Source organism: Patiria miniata, unplaced genomic scaffold (assembly GCF_015706575.1).
Source record: "Patiria miniata isolate m_02_andy unplaced genomic scaffold, ASM1570657v1 HiC_scaffold_28, whole genome shotgun sequence".
NCBI lineage: Eukaryota > Metazoa > Echinodermata > Asteroidea > Valvatida > Asterinidae > Patiria > Patiria miniata.
This window is the reverse complement of record NW_024037067.1, coordinates 3,748,205-3,761,157: the sequence shown is the minus strand read 5'-3', so window position 1 is coordinate 3,761,157 and position 12,953 is coordinate 3,748,205. Positions and strand designations below refer to the sequence as shown.

General features: G+C 41.8%; 1 protein-coding gene across 1 annotated transcript; it reads left to right on the top strand.

Moving 5' to 3' along the window:
• Positions 1-136: 136 nt before the first annotated feature.
• LOC119734755 (ubiquitin carboxyl-terminal hydrolase 36-like) lies at positions 137-12,731 on the top strand. Its single transcript, XM_038208303.1, has 16 exons — positions 137-277; positions 964-1,256; positions 1,613-1,837; positions 2,225-2,341; positions 2,798-2,900; positions 3,062-3,129; positions 3,611-3,681; positions 3,894-3,976; positions 4,293-4,370; positions 4,612-4,705; positions 5,363-5,587; positions 5,767-8,449; positions 8,811-8,978; positions 9,556-9,662; positions 10,424-10,528; positions 11,024-12,731. Exons 2-16 carry the CDS (start codon positions 974-976, stop codon positions 11,078-11,080), a joined length of 4,467 nt encoding a protein of 1,488 aa, XP_038064231.1. The 5' UTR covers positions 137-277; positions 964-973; the 3' UTR covers positions 11,081-12,731.
• The last annotated feature ends 222 nt before the right edge of the window (positions 12,732-12,953 follow it).

Below are 12,953 nucleotides of genomic sequence, written 5' to 3'. Positions count from 1 at the left end.
TTCAAATGAAACTTAAATAACTCCTTAAGTATGTTGATTTTTACTTTTATGATTCCTGAAATAATTATCAATCAAAGCGATTTTTATTGCTGATTACTTTTAGAGATAAATTTGTACATAATTAATTTATCAACTCAAGTGCCCGGATGTACTATATCTTTCCTCGTGTAGTTCGTGATGAGGTTATTTTCTCCGAATTCAAGTTGAACTACCGGCGCTTTATGTGCTCTGTCAAAGGGAAGAATGCATGAAGGTCACAATTTAAGATACTATTAAGGTAAGTGTATGTTATTATTTGTTATAGTTGTCGCAATAATTAGGTCTTTACATGTTACAAAATCGCAACTGGAATCGGCATGAGATTGCCCAGTTTCCGGACTATGCAGCAGTGCTTGCTACACACACCGCCTTTGGCATGTGTGTTTGGCGGCAAGGTTCGCCGGTAAGTTACTTAACTAGCGTCGTGTCTCACTTGTTAGTAATGACTATTTCGGCAGGGTCTGTGCTTTTTTATCATTTATTAAATTACTACTTTTGCCAGTTTTGGAAAGAATGTTGCATCCTTTTTTTCATTGTTTATTAAAAAAAATGTTTGTTGCAAAAATGTCGATATGATTATGACTGAGTCTGACTTTATTTTGTATCCTCTACCCTTCATAATCTGCGCAGGTGACGCATTGCCGACGGAAATTAATTTAAATGTGGTTGCGTAGAAATAGGTATGTGTAGTTTCAGGGGTCTGACGATATAGGCCTATGCCAATTCATGCATTTTTCAATTTGATTAGGCGATATAATATTTATACTTGAGACTGCACTTCGTTAACAGTTATTAACAGTTATTACCCTCAGACTTGGGTAATACAATTAAGCATATAGGCTACATAGTCATATGCTATGTGGACAATATGAGCCCTATATTTGTTAGCGTAAAAAGTCACCTTTTTTTTTACTTCTCCACAAGTTCCCATCCAATGATGACGATTGACCAAACACTAAAGAGAGATCTTCTGAAGACCAAGACCCCTGGTGCTTCTACTGACCCTATTCCTGTGGAAGCAGGGGTGCAGTCAGGGGCTGACTTGGACCAGCACTTGGTGGCTTCCTCCAAGCAGGTGCTACACAAGACCATTGATTTCCGCCCAGCTGAGAAGGACATCTCCTTCCAGTTGCAGAATCTCCGGGTCAAGTATGTGGCGCTGAACCCGAGCCAGCCAGAGGCAGTGGAGTCTGGAGCAGCGTCAAGCAGCAAACATAGTGAGTCCATTCTCCATTAAAACCCCCTAGTAGTTGCTCAGGACTACCCTGCTAAATCCAACAGAGTCCAATCGGAGTTTCCTGCTCCATCCACTGTACCTTACTTTCAGTTGTCTGCTAAATCCAACGGAGTCCAACTTGGCGTTATAATGCGGTTCAGTTGCTTGCTGAATCTAACATTTTGCATCAGAAATGTACACAAGGGGTTTACTGCTCAATCCAACAGGCTCCATCGGGTATATGATATACTTGGATCCTGTTGGATTCAGCAGGATTAGGGTTAGTGGAAGAGACACATTGAGTTTATTGGTTCAACCAGACTGGGTTGTTGACAGATATATTCATTGTATTTACAGGTCAAATGAATGGTCAAGTGGAGGTGAAAAATGATGGCATCCCAGCCCCCAAGAAGATCCTGTACCCGTTTGAAAAGATCGCCCTCTCTTGGCAGCGTTGCCAGCGAGTTGGGCCAGGCCTCATCAACTTGGGCAATACGTGTTTCCTGAATGCAACGCTACAGTGCCTCACCTACACGCCGCCACTCACAAACTATCTCCTCACTCACCAGCACAAAAGTGAATGTAAGTACTGTCAATTGTTGTGTGGTATCAAAACCAGTGGCATATTGATGTAATTGTTTGTGTTTATTCAAAACTTAGACACGGAAAGATTTCCATATACGAAGTTCACTCAACACCCTGTGTACAAACCCTATGAGATTGGACTGAAAATTTTTAAGTGTTTTCTAAGAAAATGCTTGTATTTTCTCACTGCTCAAATTGACTTTGATGACATGAAATTGCTATCTGGGGGCTTGTTAGTCAATACAGAGGAAAATTAGTGAACTTCGTATATGGAAATCTTTCCCTTAGACACTGTGCCCTGTGCAGTGTAGTGGCTGGACTCTACAGTCCAATGGATCTTTGTATTACCTTTAAATTGTGACCCGTTGTTTTTTCTTTGGTCAGGTCGTGAGCCTGGGTTCTGCATCATGTGTGAGCTTTGTAACCACGTCCATCGGACATTCAACCACCAGCAAAATGGTCAGGCCATTCGGCCAATGGTCATACTCCACAGACTCAAACGTGAGTCCAAGCTTGCTTCAAACCTTCACTCTGATTGGCAGTTTAAATCGGAACTTTCCTTGTAAACAATCTCCCAGTGTCTTCCATTGCAGGAAACCATTGGCATATTCTTTGACCTTGGCCTAAACAAATCTGTAGTTGCTAAAGACACCTAGAATTTACAACGGGATGGAGGATTTTTCAATCCAATCTGGCTGTCTAGGTTTAAAGACTTCGAAGAAGATACTAGCTGCTTTGTACAATATTTCCACTTGAAAATAGCGCTCAGATTTTAACTCATCAAGGGAATATACTTACAAACAAATTGTAACTTATTTTGCCAAGTCATGATTTTTGTTAAACTATTTTAGAATAAGCCATTCAAATTGAGTTTTTTCAGTATTTTTTAGAGTTGCTAGCAATAAATTGCCATTGTGAGCCTGAATGCATTCATGTCTGTTGTATTTTCCTTCGTAGATTTCGCTAAGCACATGCACGTAGGGAGGCAGGAGGACGCCCATGAATTTCTTCGGTTGCTCATCGAGGCCATGCAGAAAGCCTGCATCCACGGGTTGGACAAGTGAGTAGTCAATCACATCAGATTGCAATATAAGCAGTTGTCATTTTTTCATATAATAGAACTATGCACATTTCCTGTAGACCTGTACAGATTTCTTACTGCAATAGTAATGAAACCTTGCAAGTGCATAATGTTATTTAATCCTCATTTTTGATGTGCAGGTTGGACAAGTACAGCAAAGAGACCAGCCTGGTGTATCAGATATTCAGTGGTTACTACCGGAGTCGAGGTAAGACAAGTTTGTGAGTTTTGTTGTTGCGCCAGTCTTATTTTCACAGTAAAGAGTCACGCATGCGCATTAAAAAAAGCTAACAGAGAGTTACAGCATCACGTGAAAGGATTGACTAATCAGTCATTCGCTTTTAATTGGTTTGGACATTTCCTTCACAAACATTCTGTTTAAATGACGTGAGTCATTCCTTTTTGAGTGTTTCAACTTGTTGAGTGTTTCAATTTGCATCATGGTCCGAAGACGTTCTCTGTACGCAAAGACTCGTATAATAAGATTATCTTCTTCTTGGGCTCGGCCTAACATTTTGGAAGACCTCAATAAGGATGGTATTGTTGTCAGCTGACGTGCCATAGAAGGTGTTTCCACATTGCTTAAACAGTTAATTAACGAATTTATACGAAAATGACTACGAGTTGAGCTCACAAGATGTGTGCCTCATTCTGCGCAACGCTCAAATGGAAATATTCTTTTCTTACAGTTATTTGTTCGGTGTGCCAAAACAAATCAGACACGTTTGACCCGTTCTTGGATATTGGACTGGACATAAAGGTAGGATTGTATTTTCATAATATTTTTGTTTAAGGTTCCCAGCCATAAGTTTTCATTTGAATTTTCAACCTAGAAAGAAAGTCCCTTAAAGGAAAGATTTAGACATTTAGAAGACGTGGCTTCAAGGCCTTGTTAAACCAGCCCTCATTATCTTCCTCAATTTTCGATGTATTTCCTGTGGGCTTCATTCTTTGATGATTTCTGCCTAACAGCAAGCACCAACGGTGACCAAGGCCCTAGAGAGACTCATCAGGCCAGAGATGCTGGATGGGGAGAACCTCTACCAGTGCAAAAAGTAGGTTGACATCTTGTTATTCTTTCACTTAGACAATTTCTAAAAACGTATGGAATGTTACATTGTATCCCCGTCTTATCTTATTTTTTGTAATCAAGAATTGTACTTGACCATAACTGCAGATTGGTTTTTCGTAACGGAATTTTGATGGTCGAATATATGTTAATATATTTTGCAACAGGTCAGTGCCAAATGAAAATGCAGTGGATGCTTAAGTTTCATTAATTTGGTGTCTATTGATGGGACGGCTTATTGACATGGAAAATATTGCACAAAATGTAATATCCAATTTTGGTTTTGCTGTTTTATTTTACAGGTGTAGTCGGAAAGTGCAAGCTCAGAAGAGATTCACCATCCAACGATCTCCGGCAGTGCTCACTCTCTGCCTCAAGAGGTATAGAAACATCCGTTGTGTCAATGCAAACTTGAACAGTCTTTGTCTTTTCGTTTTCAGTGCATAATTATACCCTCAGCAGTAAAAAGGCAAAACCAAAGACTAGCATTGAAGGACACTTGGAAGTGTTTTGGGAAGCATGTTCATTTTTGACTGGCATTTAGATCAGGCAAGCCACTGGATTTCTGACTCATTGTGACTGCAGGTTAATGAAGGTTTGTGATGCTTTTCCTTTGTCCAGGTTTGACTTCAACCGGTTCAGCATGGGGAAAATCAACAAGGATCTAGCGTACTCAGAGAATCTCAATCTCAGGCCATACATGAGTGACCCAAAGGTGAGAAGCCTGTACCAACATCAAACAGAGTCGTGACTCCACTATTGATATCTCTCAAATGATATCACTGCCTGCAGATTGCCACGTGCATCAGCATTTTGGGAGTCAAATTTTCGTGACGCGCATCGGCTGTGTCGTATTTCAAAGAAGTTTTGAGCAGCATGCGCGCGTTTAGAACATTTTGCACACTTCACGCACACGTACCTTTGAATGCGCATTTGTAATTTGCCTACCAAGATGGCTGTCTATGAGAGGGGTCTATTATGAGTAACTTCTCATAGCTGATTCTTGAGACTTGATTCCAGACAGTGCCTACCAGTTCTCAAGACGTACCAACTTCAAAAATCAAGTGATTCTGGGAAGAAGCAGCTTGTTAATAGCATGTTGTGTATCACAGAGCATGCTGATGTGTTTTGTCCATGAACGCTCTTAAACTAACAGTGTTAAATAATAATGTTTCATAGAGTCCAGGTCCATAGCGTTGTGGGATATTTCAGCATACCCTCTTGTCTAAATTCCCTGATATGTAACTTTAATTAAAAGCCTGAGAACTTGAACCACATTTAATTCTTGCTAAGCCGTGCTATCTTTCAGTTTACTCAGCCTCCGAAACAATTCAACTGCAATACTGATTTGAAGCTCTTATTCGTCCACCAGGGTCCTCCGATCATGTACGAGCTGTACGCTGTTCTGAAGCACGAGGGCGCTTCTTGCAACTCGGGTCACTACTACTGCTATGTCAAGGCGGCCAATCAGAGCTGGTATTGCATGAACGATGCTTTCGTCAGCCAAGTCAGTCTGCAGCGGGTCCTGAACCAGAATGCCTACTTGCTGTTCTACATCCGCAAGAGCAACTTCAAGTCGCCCATGAACGGTGGGGAGGTGAGTAGCTCTCGGCAATGCCTGGGGAAAATGGATGTGTATTGACTCCAGAGGGCGCTGTTTGACTTAATCATAAAAGTGTGAGATGTAAGAAGGTTCCCGAGCAACATGCCTAGAGTGAAATTTGCATTGTTTAACCCATGTTTTGAAATATGTCTGTTATTTCCTGTCTCCCCCAGTCCAAGCGAGACGTGATGCACACAAACAACCCCAAGCCAGCTACAACCATCAGCAAGCCTCAGTCGCTATTCAACGGCCCCGTGGGTGTGCCTGTGCCCAGACCCTCCACCAGCACCCATCCCCAGCAGAATGCAGGATTCAAGCCAACGGTCATCACAGACGACAAGCAGAAGAGACCACTACAGGAACAGAAACAGGAGCAACCACAGCAGGAGGCTAGACATCACCTGCCAAAGATGATCCCCCTCCCCGTCCAACGCGAGAAACTCTCTTTTCAGTTTCGGCCCAAAGGTTCCGGACTAGGCTCGCCAAATTCACACGGACAGCAGCCTGTGCTGGTCACGAAAAAACAATCTCCGACTACCGCACCTATAAAGAGTCCGGTTGTGACTGGATCAGGTGATGCTGCCAGGCAGGTCCAATCAGAGAAGTCCTCAACAACAACAACAACAACCACAACGGTCTTCTCACCTCTCAGACCAAACCCCACCTCACCGCCGGCACTGGGCTCACCCAAACACCCCTTGCAAGGACTCGTGAAACCCAAGAGCCGAACACCCCAAGACGCTTCCAACATGAACGGCATCTGTAAAAAGCAGACAGGCTCCGGCCTGGTTCCCTACACAGCAGAGGATTCCAATTCCTCTAGCGATTCGGACACCAATTATGATCAGGTTGCTGAAGCTCTGTCTAGGAATCCAGCCGGAGATGCTGGAACTCAAACACCAAAAATCACAGACAAATCAACAACAAAGTCCCAAGACGAACAGAAGGATGTAAGTAGAATTGAGAATCAGCCGGACACTACCCCAATGAGACCCCCAGCAGCTGCTAAAACGTTGCCATCCGAGGGCCTCCAACTCTCACCCACCCACCTCAAAAAGGCTGGCTTGGCCAACAGTATAAACCTGACGACTATCCGTAAGCCAGACTCCCCGCTTAAGCTGACCATCACAACCAACGGGCAGGCCCAGCGCCTCAAGTCTACCACCCACTGGCGGACGGCGGACTCCGATTCCCAGATCTCTCCCTCCCCGGCTTCTGACTGCAGTCTCCACAGTAATGTCTCTACAAACTCCACCAGTGAGTGGAATATCCTGGAGAAGAAAGACGCTCCTCAAACTCCTGAGGAGGTCAAAAAGGAAGCTGCGGTCTTTGGCTGGAACATCACACCTTCTAAATCTGTGAACTCTGAGAAATCTGCATCAGACACAGATGAACGTAGAACTACAATAAAAGGGCCAAAGACAGCCCTCAAATTTGATAATATCCAGGACCAAACACCAGGGGAGAAAGACTTAAAAAAGAAGTTGTCACACAGTAAAGAGGAAACGAAAGGATCCACAGTTACATCACATACGGTGGTAGAATCTTCTAGTGTTCCAAAGGAGTCCGGTGATAAAGTGACAGACAATGAGGATTTGCAAGTACAGGGCACTTCAGTGGACCTGAAACCTCAAATCGATTCAGAACTTTTGGGAACTTCTTTGAAAAGTGAGAACTCACCAGAGAGGGGCACGAGTGAGGAATGTGGAGAAGTTGCAACTGCAAAGAAGAAGAAAAAGAAGAAGAAGCAGCATCTCAGTCCAACCGATGAAAGCTTCGCGGAACTTGACAAATCTGAACTCTTACTGTCAGAGAGCAACACAGACAAGGAGCCAGCAGAGGGTACCAGTCTGCAGATGAGCTCTAGAGAGACTGGAAATGCTTCAGACTGCTTGCTTGAAACTCCCAAGAAGCACAAGAAGAAGAAGAAGAAAAAGAAGAAGAAGGAAAAGCTTGAAGAGGAGGAAGAAGTAGAGTTGGTAGAGGAATGGGTGGAACGTGTTGTCGAGCCACAGATACATGACGACAGGGTACCTCTGTTGAGTGACTCAAAGACACACACTGACAAACACAAGAAAGAACATGACAGCCATGACAAGCACAAGTCCACTAGAAATCTAGACAGCCATTCCGACGAAGATGAAGCTAGCCATAAACATTCAACCTCATACAAGAAACACAAGGAAAAGCACTCACTGATCCGACGCACCATAGAGAAGAACATCAAGCTTCACCGAAACCGCCACTCCAGCAGCGATGACTCAAGAGAGACATCTTCCCGACACAACGGCCACAGACGCGACTCACACAGCGACAGTCATCACAAAAGAACGTTTAGCCACAAACGGACACACGGCAACCATGAATCATCCCTAGAGCATTCAAAGCACTACAAGGAGTCTCGAAAAACGCACAGCTCGGACGACCACAGTGGTTCCGACTACCCTGCAAAAATACGACTCCTAGAGGACGATTCGCCCGTGGATTCGCATCGAGAGAAGAAGAAAAGAAAACACAGTGATTCCTACCGACACAGGCACAGCTCTGACAGCAAACATTCAAAATCTCACAAGGAGCACAGGATCAGAGACTCGGACAAGGATGGAAAATACTCTGAGAAATCACCCAGGCTAAATGGGGATGACGATTCAAACAGTCACAGGAAAGAGAAAAAGAAGAAACGAAAACACAGAGATGAAGACGAGGTTGAAGAAGCCCTGCTTCACCGTGGCAGAGAGGATGAGGATTACAAACCAGAGAAGAAAAAGAAGAAGAAGAAGAAGGACCGACCATTAGATGAAGAAGAGGAAAGCACAAGGGATGTTGAGGATGCTGTTACGAAACACAAACATGAAGGTGAGCATCACTCATTTCTGAGAAGTCGTTTTTAGGACAGGTACAGACGTAGGACAACTTAGACGGACAAAAAGGGGATATGTAGACTGACAGACGAGGCAATGTAGACAGACAAATGGGGAATGTAGACAGACAAACAGAGGAAATGTAGACAGACAAACAGGGGAAATGTTGGAGAGATTCCTAACAACAGTTAGCCATCAAGTGTTTGTGTTAGAAGATGGCATTTCAGTGTCAACATCTCATCCTGCTTTTGATTATCTCGGGTGGCACACTGTAACTTGAAGTTGTTTGGCAAAACTCTTCTAGGTTTGTCAAACAATATCTGTGCTGATATGTCTGTGTATACGTTGCTGTTTAGACAAAGTGCCAGTACAGCAGTGGGACCACCATATACAGGATGGCCATCGAAAACACAGCGACGACGGCAACAAATCGAAGACGCACGCTACGTGGGACGGCAGTCACTCAGCATCGGGGGTCATGGAGGAGTTAGGCAAAGCATCTCTCAAGTCATATGGACCTGCAAGTAAGTCGGCCATGATGTGGGTCCTTTCATGTGTGAGATGCTTGACACTGTGCAAAGTAAAGTCTTTGTACTTAAACTTTTCAAAGGGTATAAAATCAGGCATGAGACTTGTCTTCGGATCCGCTGATTTCTTCATTTGTAACTTCTCATGAATGCCATGACAAATTAAAAATACTGACAAAGTCTTGTGTGGTTTGGAGTTTCCTCGTTTTTTTTCTGAATTCCCAGCTGCATGCCTGTGCAACGTAAGGCTGCATCCCAATTACTTGGCTACGGCTTGATATTACACACGTGTCAATGAGTAGCGGCTGCAGCCGGATGAAGCGGCTTACCATTGACACGTGTGTAATATCAAGCCGTAGTCAAGTAATTCAGACGTGGCCTAAAGGATCCGTGAGGGTTATGGTGTTACTGTTCTAAAGTTAGCGTTCCATCACAAACTGAAATGGTGCATTCATATCCTGTGATGTGAGTTTTAGGTTATTCAAGGGAAAACACTTTACAGAGCAGCCCTGGTTGACTTGAGATTCAAAGCCAGATCATTTACCTGGATTCATGATCCATGTTTTGTTTCCAGTCAAATCCTGGGATGGAGGTCGGAGTGTCCTGGATAACGAGGTTGAACAGGACTCCAGAAAGGACAGGCAGAGAGATCCATACGAAGAGGACTTTGACAGAGGCAAGGTAAGCGCGACTCTGAGAGAAGAGAAGTCTTAGGTTTTTTTGCCAATCTCTATCTCACTGACTGACCAACTGTCTAACTGACTCAATAAGCTGGGCGGTGCTATCTCATGGAATTACCCTGTAATGCCAACGAATTGGCTAAATCCGGCCCATTGTGTACACAGATGCGTGAAGTGTTTTTCCAGTGAATAGTGATTCTGAATCGATTGGGGCGATTCACAATGCAGTGCGCCACCAAGAGTTTGCCACAGAGAGTTCATTTTTCCGAGTGCATTGTGGGAGATGGTCCACAAATTCGCAGCGCAGGACATTAGAAATTGTTAATTTTTCCGGTCAGTAGTTTCGTAAGCGTATGATTCCAGTATAAGTTTGCCCTTTTCTTTTCATAACTACGGTGTTTTTTGTAAGGCAGCAGAACGCTATGCCCCTATCTATAACAAATCAGCTCAAAGTTGTCTACTGACACTCATTCAAATGGGCCATGTTTTGTCAACCGTAAACTTGAAAAATGGACTCTCCGTGGCAAACTCTTGGTGGCGCACTGCATTGTGAATCGCCCAAATTGAATAGAATTTTGTGCTCTCTGGGACCAGCTTTACTAGGCTACCTTGTCCTGTGTCCCTACTGCTCACACTCTCAATGTGATGTCAGATTTACGCTGTGCGTCGTCACAAAATTCCACTGCTTTGATAAATGGTGTTGAAGTGCTCTGTTTGTGGTTCTGTGATCAGACACTCTGCTTACTTCTTTGTCATGACTAGGTTAAGAAAGTCAAAAAGCACCACGATGACAGCAGACGCAAGATGTTCAGCGGTCGGCACAATATGTTCCAATCTGTGCAAAATATGAGGAATAAAGTCTCCAAGGTAAGATCTAACTATTCTTTAAGACATCAACAGATTAAATATTTGAAAGTGTATGAATATGGATGCGTAGACTTAAAGGTAATATACAACATCAAAAAATTGGGGGGGGGTAGTGTTTTAGAAAAACCTACAAAATTTCATCAGGAAATATAAACAAGTTAATCTAGTTCTGCCCACCCCCCCCCCCCCCCCCCCCCCCATATTCCCTAACATCAATCAATTCCACAGTTTTCGCTGAAGTAGGGTCTGGGAACCAGACTACAAAATTGACATTTTTTTAAATTGGATTTTCCAGCATCTATGAACACAAAACTCTGAACAGGTCAATATTTGAACAATATTTGCTATAAATACTAACCCCCAAATCCATCCATTTCTGAAAATTACAGCAAAGGCAAATGCTGTATATTACCTTTAAAAATGGAGCTCTTGTACAAAACACAATCAAAACACAGACAGCAAATTCAATTACCACTTTCCATTGTCGTTTTGTAGGAGCACCATGGTTACAGTCGGTTCTCGCATCAGTCTCATGAAGAGCGCCCTCGGTGACGGAAACCAGACAGCCGATGAAACAAGATATCACTCTCGGTATTTGTAATATGCTTATTGAATGTACAGACCATAACATGTCACAGTATTCAATGCTTTATTTATTACGACGCTCAAAACTCGGCAAAGAATTGATTTCTAATGCTTTAGCTTCCTGGAGCCGAAAGTAGAACTCAAAATATACAATATTCTTGATGGATATAAATAACAAGATGTCATTTGCTTTGTCATATATGTATATATGCAGATATTTGCATTATTTCCTTCACAAAAATGTGTAAGAATTATATTGAGCATATCCACCCATAATGGTGTTGAAGGCTCAACAACAAAGTTTGGACAATTACACATCTTTGACTTTTTGACGCAAGTTACTTTATTTCAGAACTAGTACCTTGGATGTCACTAATTTTAAGATAAATATTTGATTTTAAGAAATAATGTATTTCATTTTTTGAATCATCCTGAACATAACTTGGGCATTAAGAAATGAAAAGAAAAGTCTTTTATTATAAAAAGTTCCCCGGAGAATTCATTTATTTTTAAAATGACATGATGGTGGAAGTGAGATAGAGAAATCGTGAATATTTTTTACCCAAAAATCAATACAAAAAATCTGACTGTCAATCAATGTGGTGATCAATCTTAACAGTGTACATTTTTATTATTTGTATCGTTATGGAAGCTGTTTCTGCAATTTAATTTATGCTGGCACCAATGTGAATGTCTTGAAATTGTTCTGTTTGATTATTTTTTTCTTATTTTTTAATTGTAAATCTGTATTGAAAATGAAGTATAACCTGTTCAAAATATTGGTTCAAATTGATCCCAAATGTCAGGGTTGAACCTCCTGTCACTTCAAACATCCACCTCTCTCACATGTTCTCTGTACTTAAAACTTTCAAGGTTCATCAGTCCCATGTAAAGTAATGATTACTGGGTTCTATCTTTCTAAATCCTACAAAATTCTTCAGTTGGTGGATTTTGAAGGATCTAGGAGGGGTTGGCGTAATACGACACAAATGTGACTATCTCGTTGAAAAGCAGAACTGTTCCCCTGAAAATCATTTTTGTTTTGACTGGTCAAAATAATATAATAATTAGCACAACATAAAAGATTTTAAAATTAATTTTGTAAAAAGTATATTTTAATATTGTGTTTCGGATTAGCTGCCGATTTGAAGGATTAAGCTTGATATTAAAGCTTTACATCACCGTGCAGTTTCTATCGAAGACCCTATAGAAAGATTGTTCACCTTGGAAACATTTTCCATCCGTTTATCCGGCATGATTGGGAACTCGAACCTTTTCAAAGAAAATTTTACTGATTTTCAATTTTACTGATTTACAAATGCTGTCATCAGGAAATTATTATTTTTATTCCTGTCATAATCACTTGAGTCTGTCAATATTTCAGTATTGAAATACAACGTAGTGTCACAATCATTTTGTTTAAGTTGTGAAACTAAAATGAGAGGAGTTACTGACATTACTTTTCCGTGAATGAATGGTTCATCGTCAGGCATTATCTGCATACGTCGCACTCTTAATTTGTCAGATTGTGTATCATGTTGTAATTGTAATCTAAAAGATTAGTCTGCTAAGAAAGAAAGTTTATCAAATAAAGTGGAGGAGGCAAGTTTTTAACGTACATTGTGTGTATGAGACAGATTCCTAAGTGGTGTTGTCCTTATTTGGGAAAAGTATGGAAACAGCTTTTCTTTCTTTTTTATTTACTTGGAACAAATTTTCCCAAATACATATACTAGGAAGCTGAATTCAATAATGAGAGGAGTATGTTGAGTGCAGTGCGGTGTGGCAGCTTTCACCACCACTCTCTAGAAAAAAAATCGTATTTTCCTTCAATGTTGGT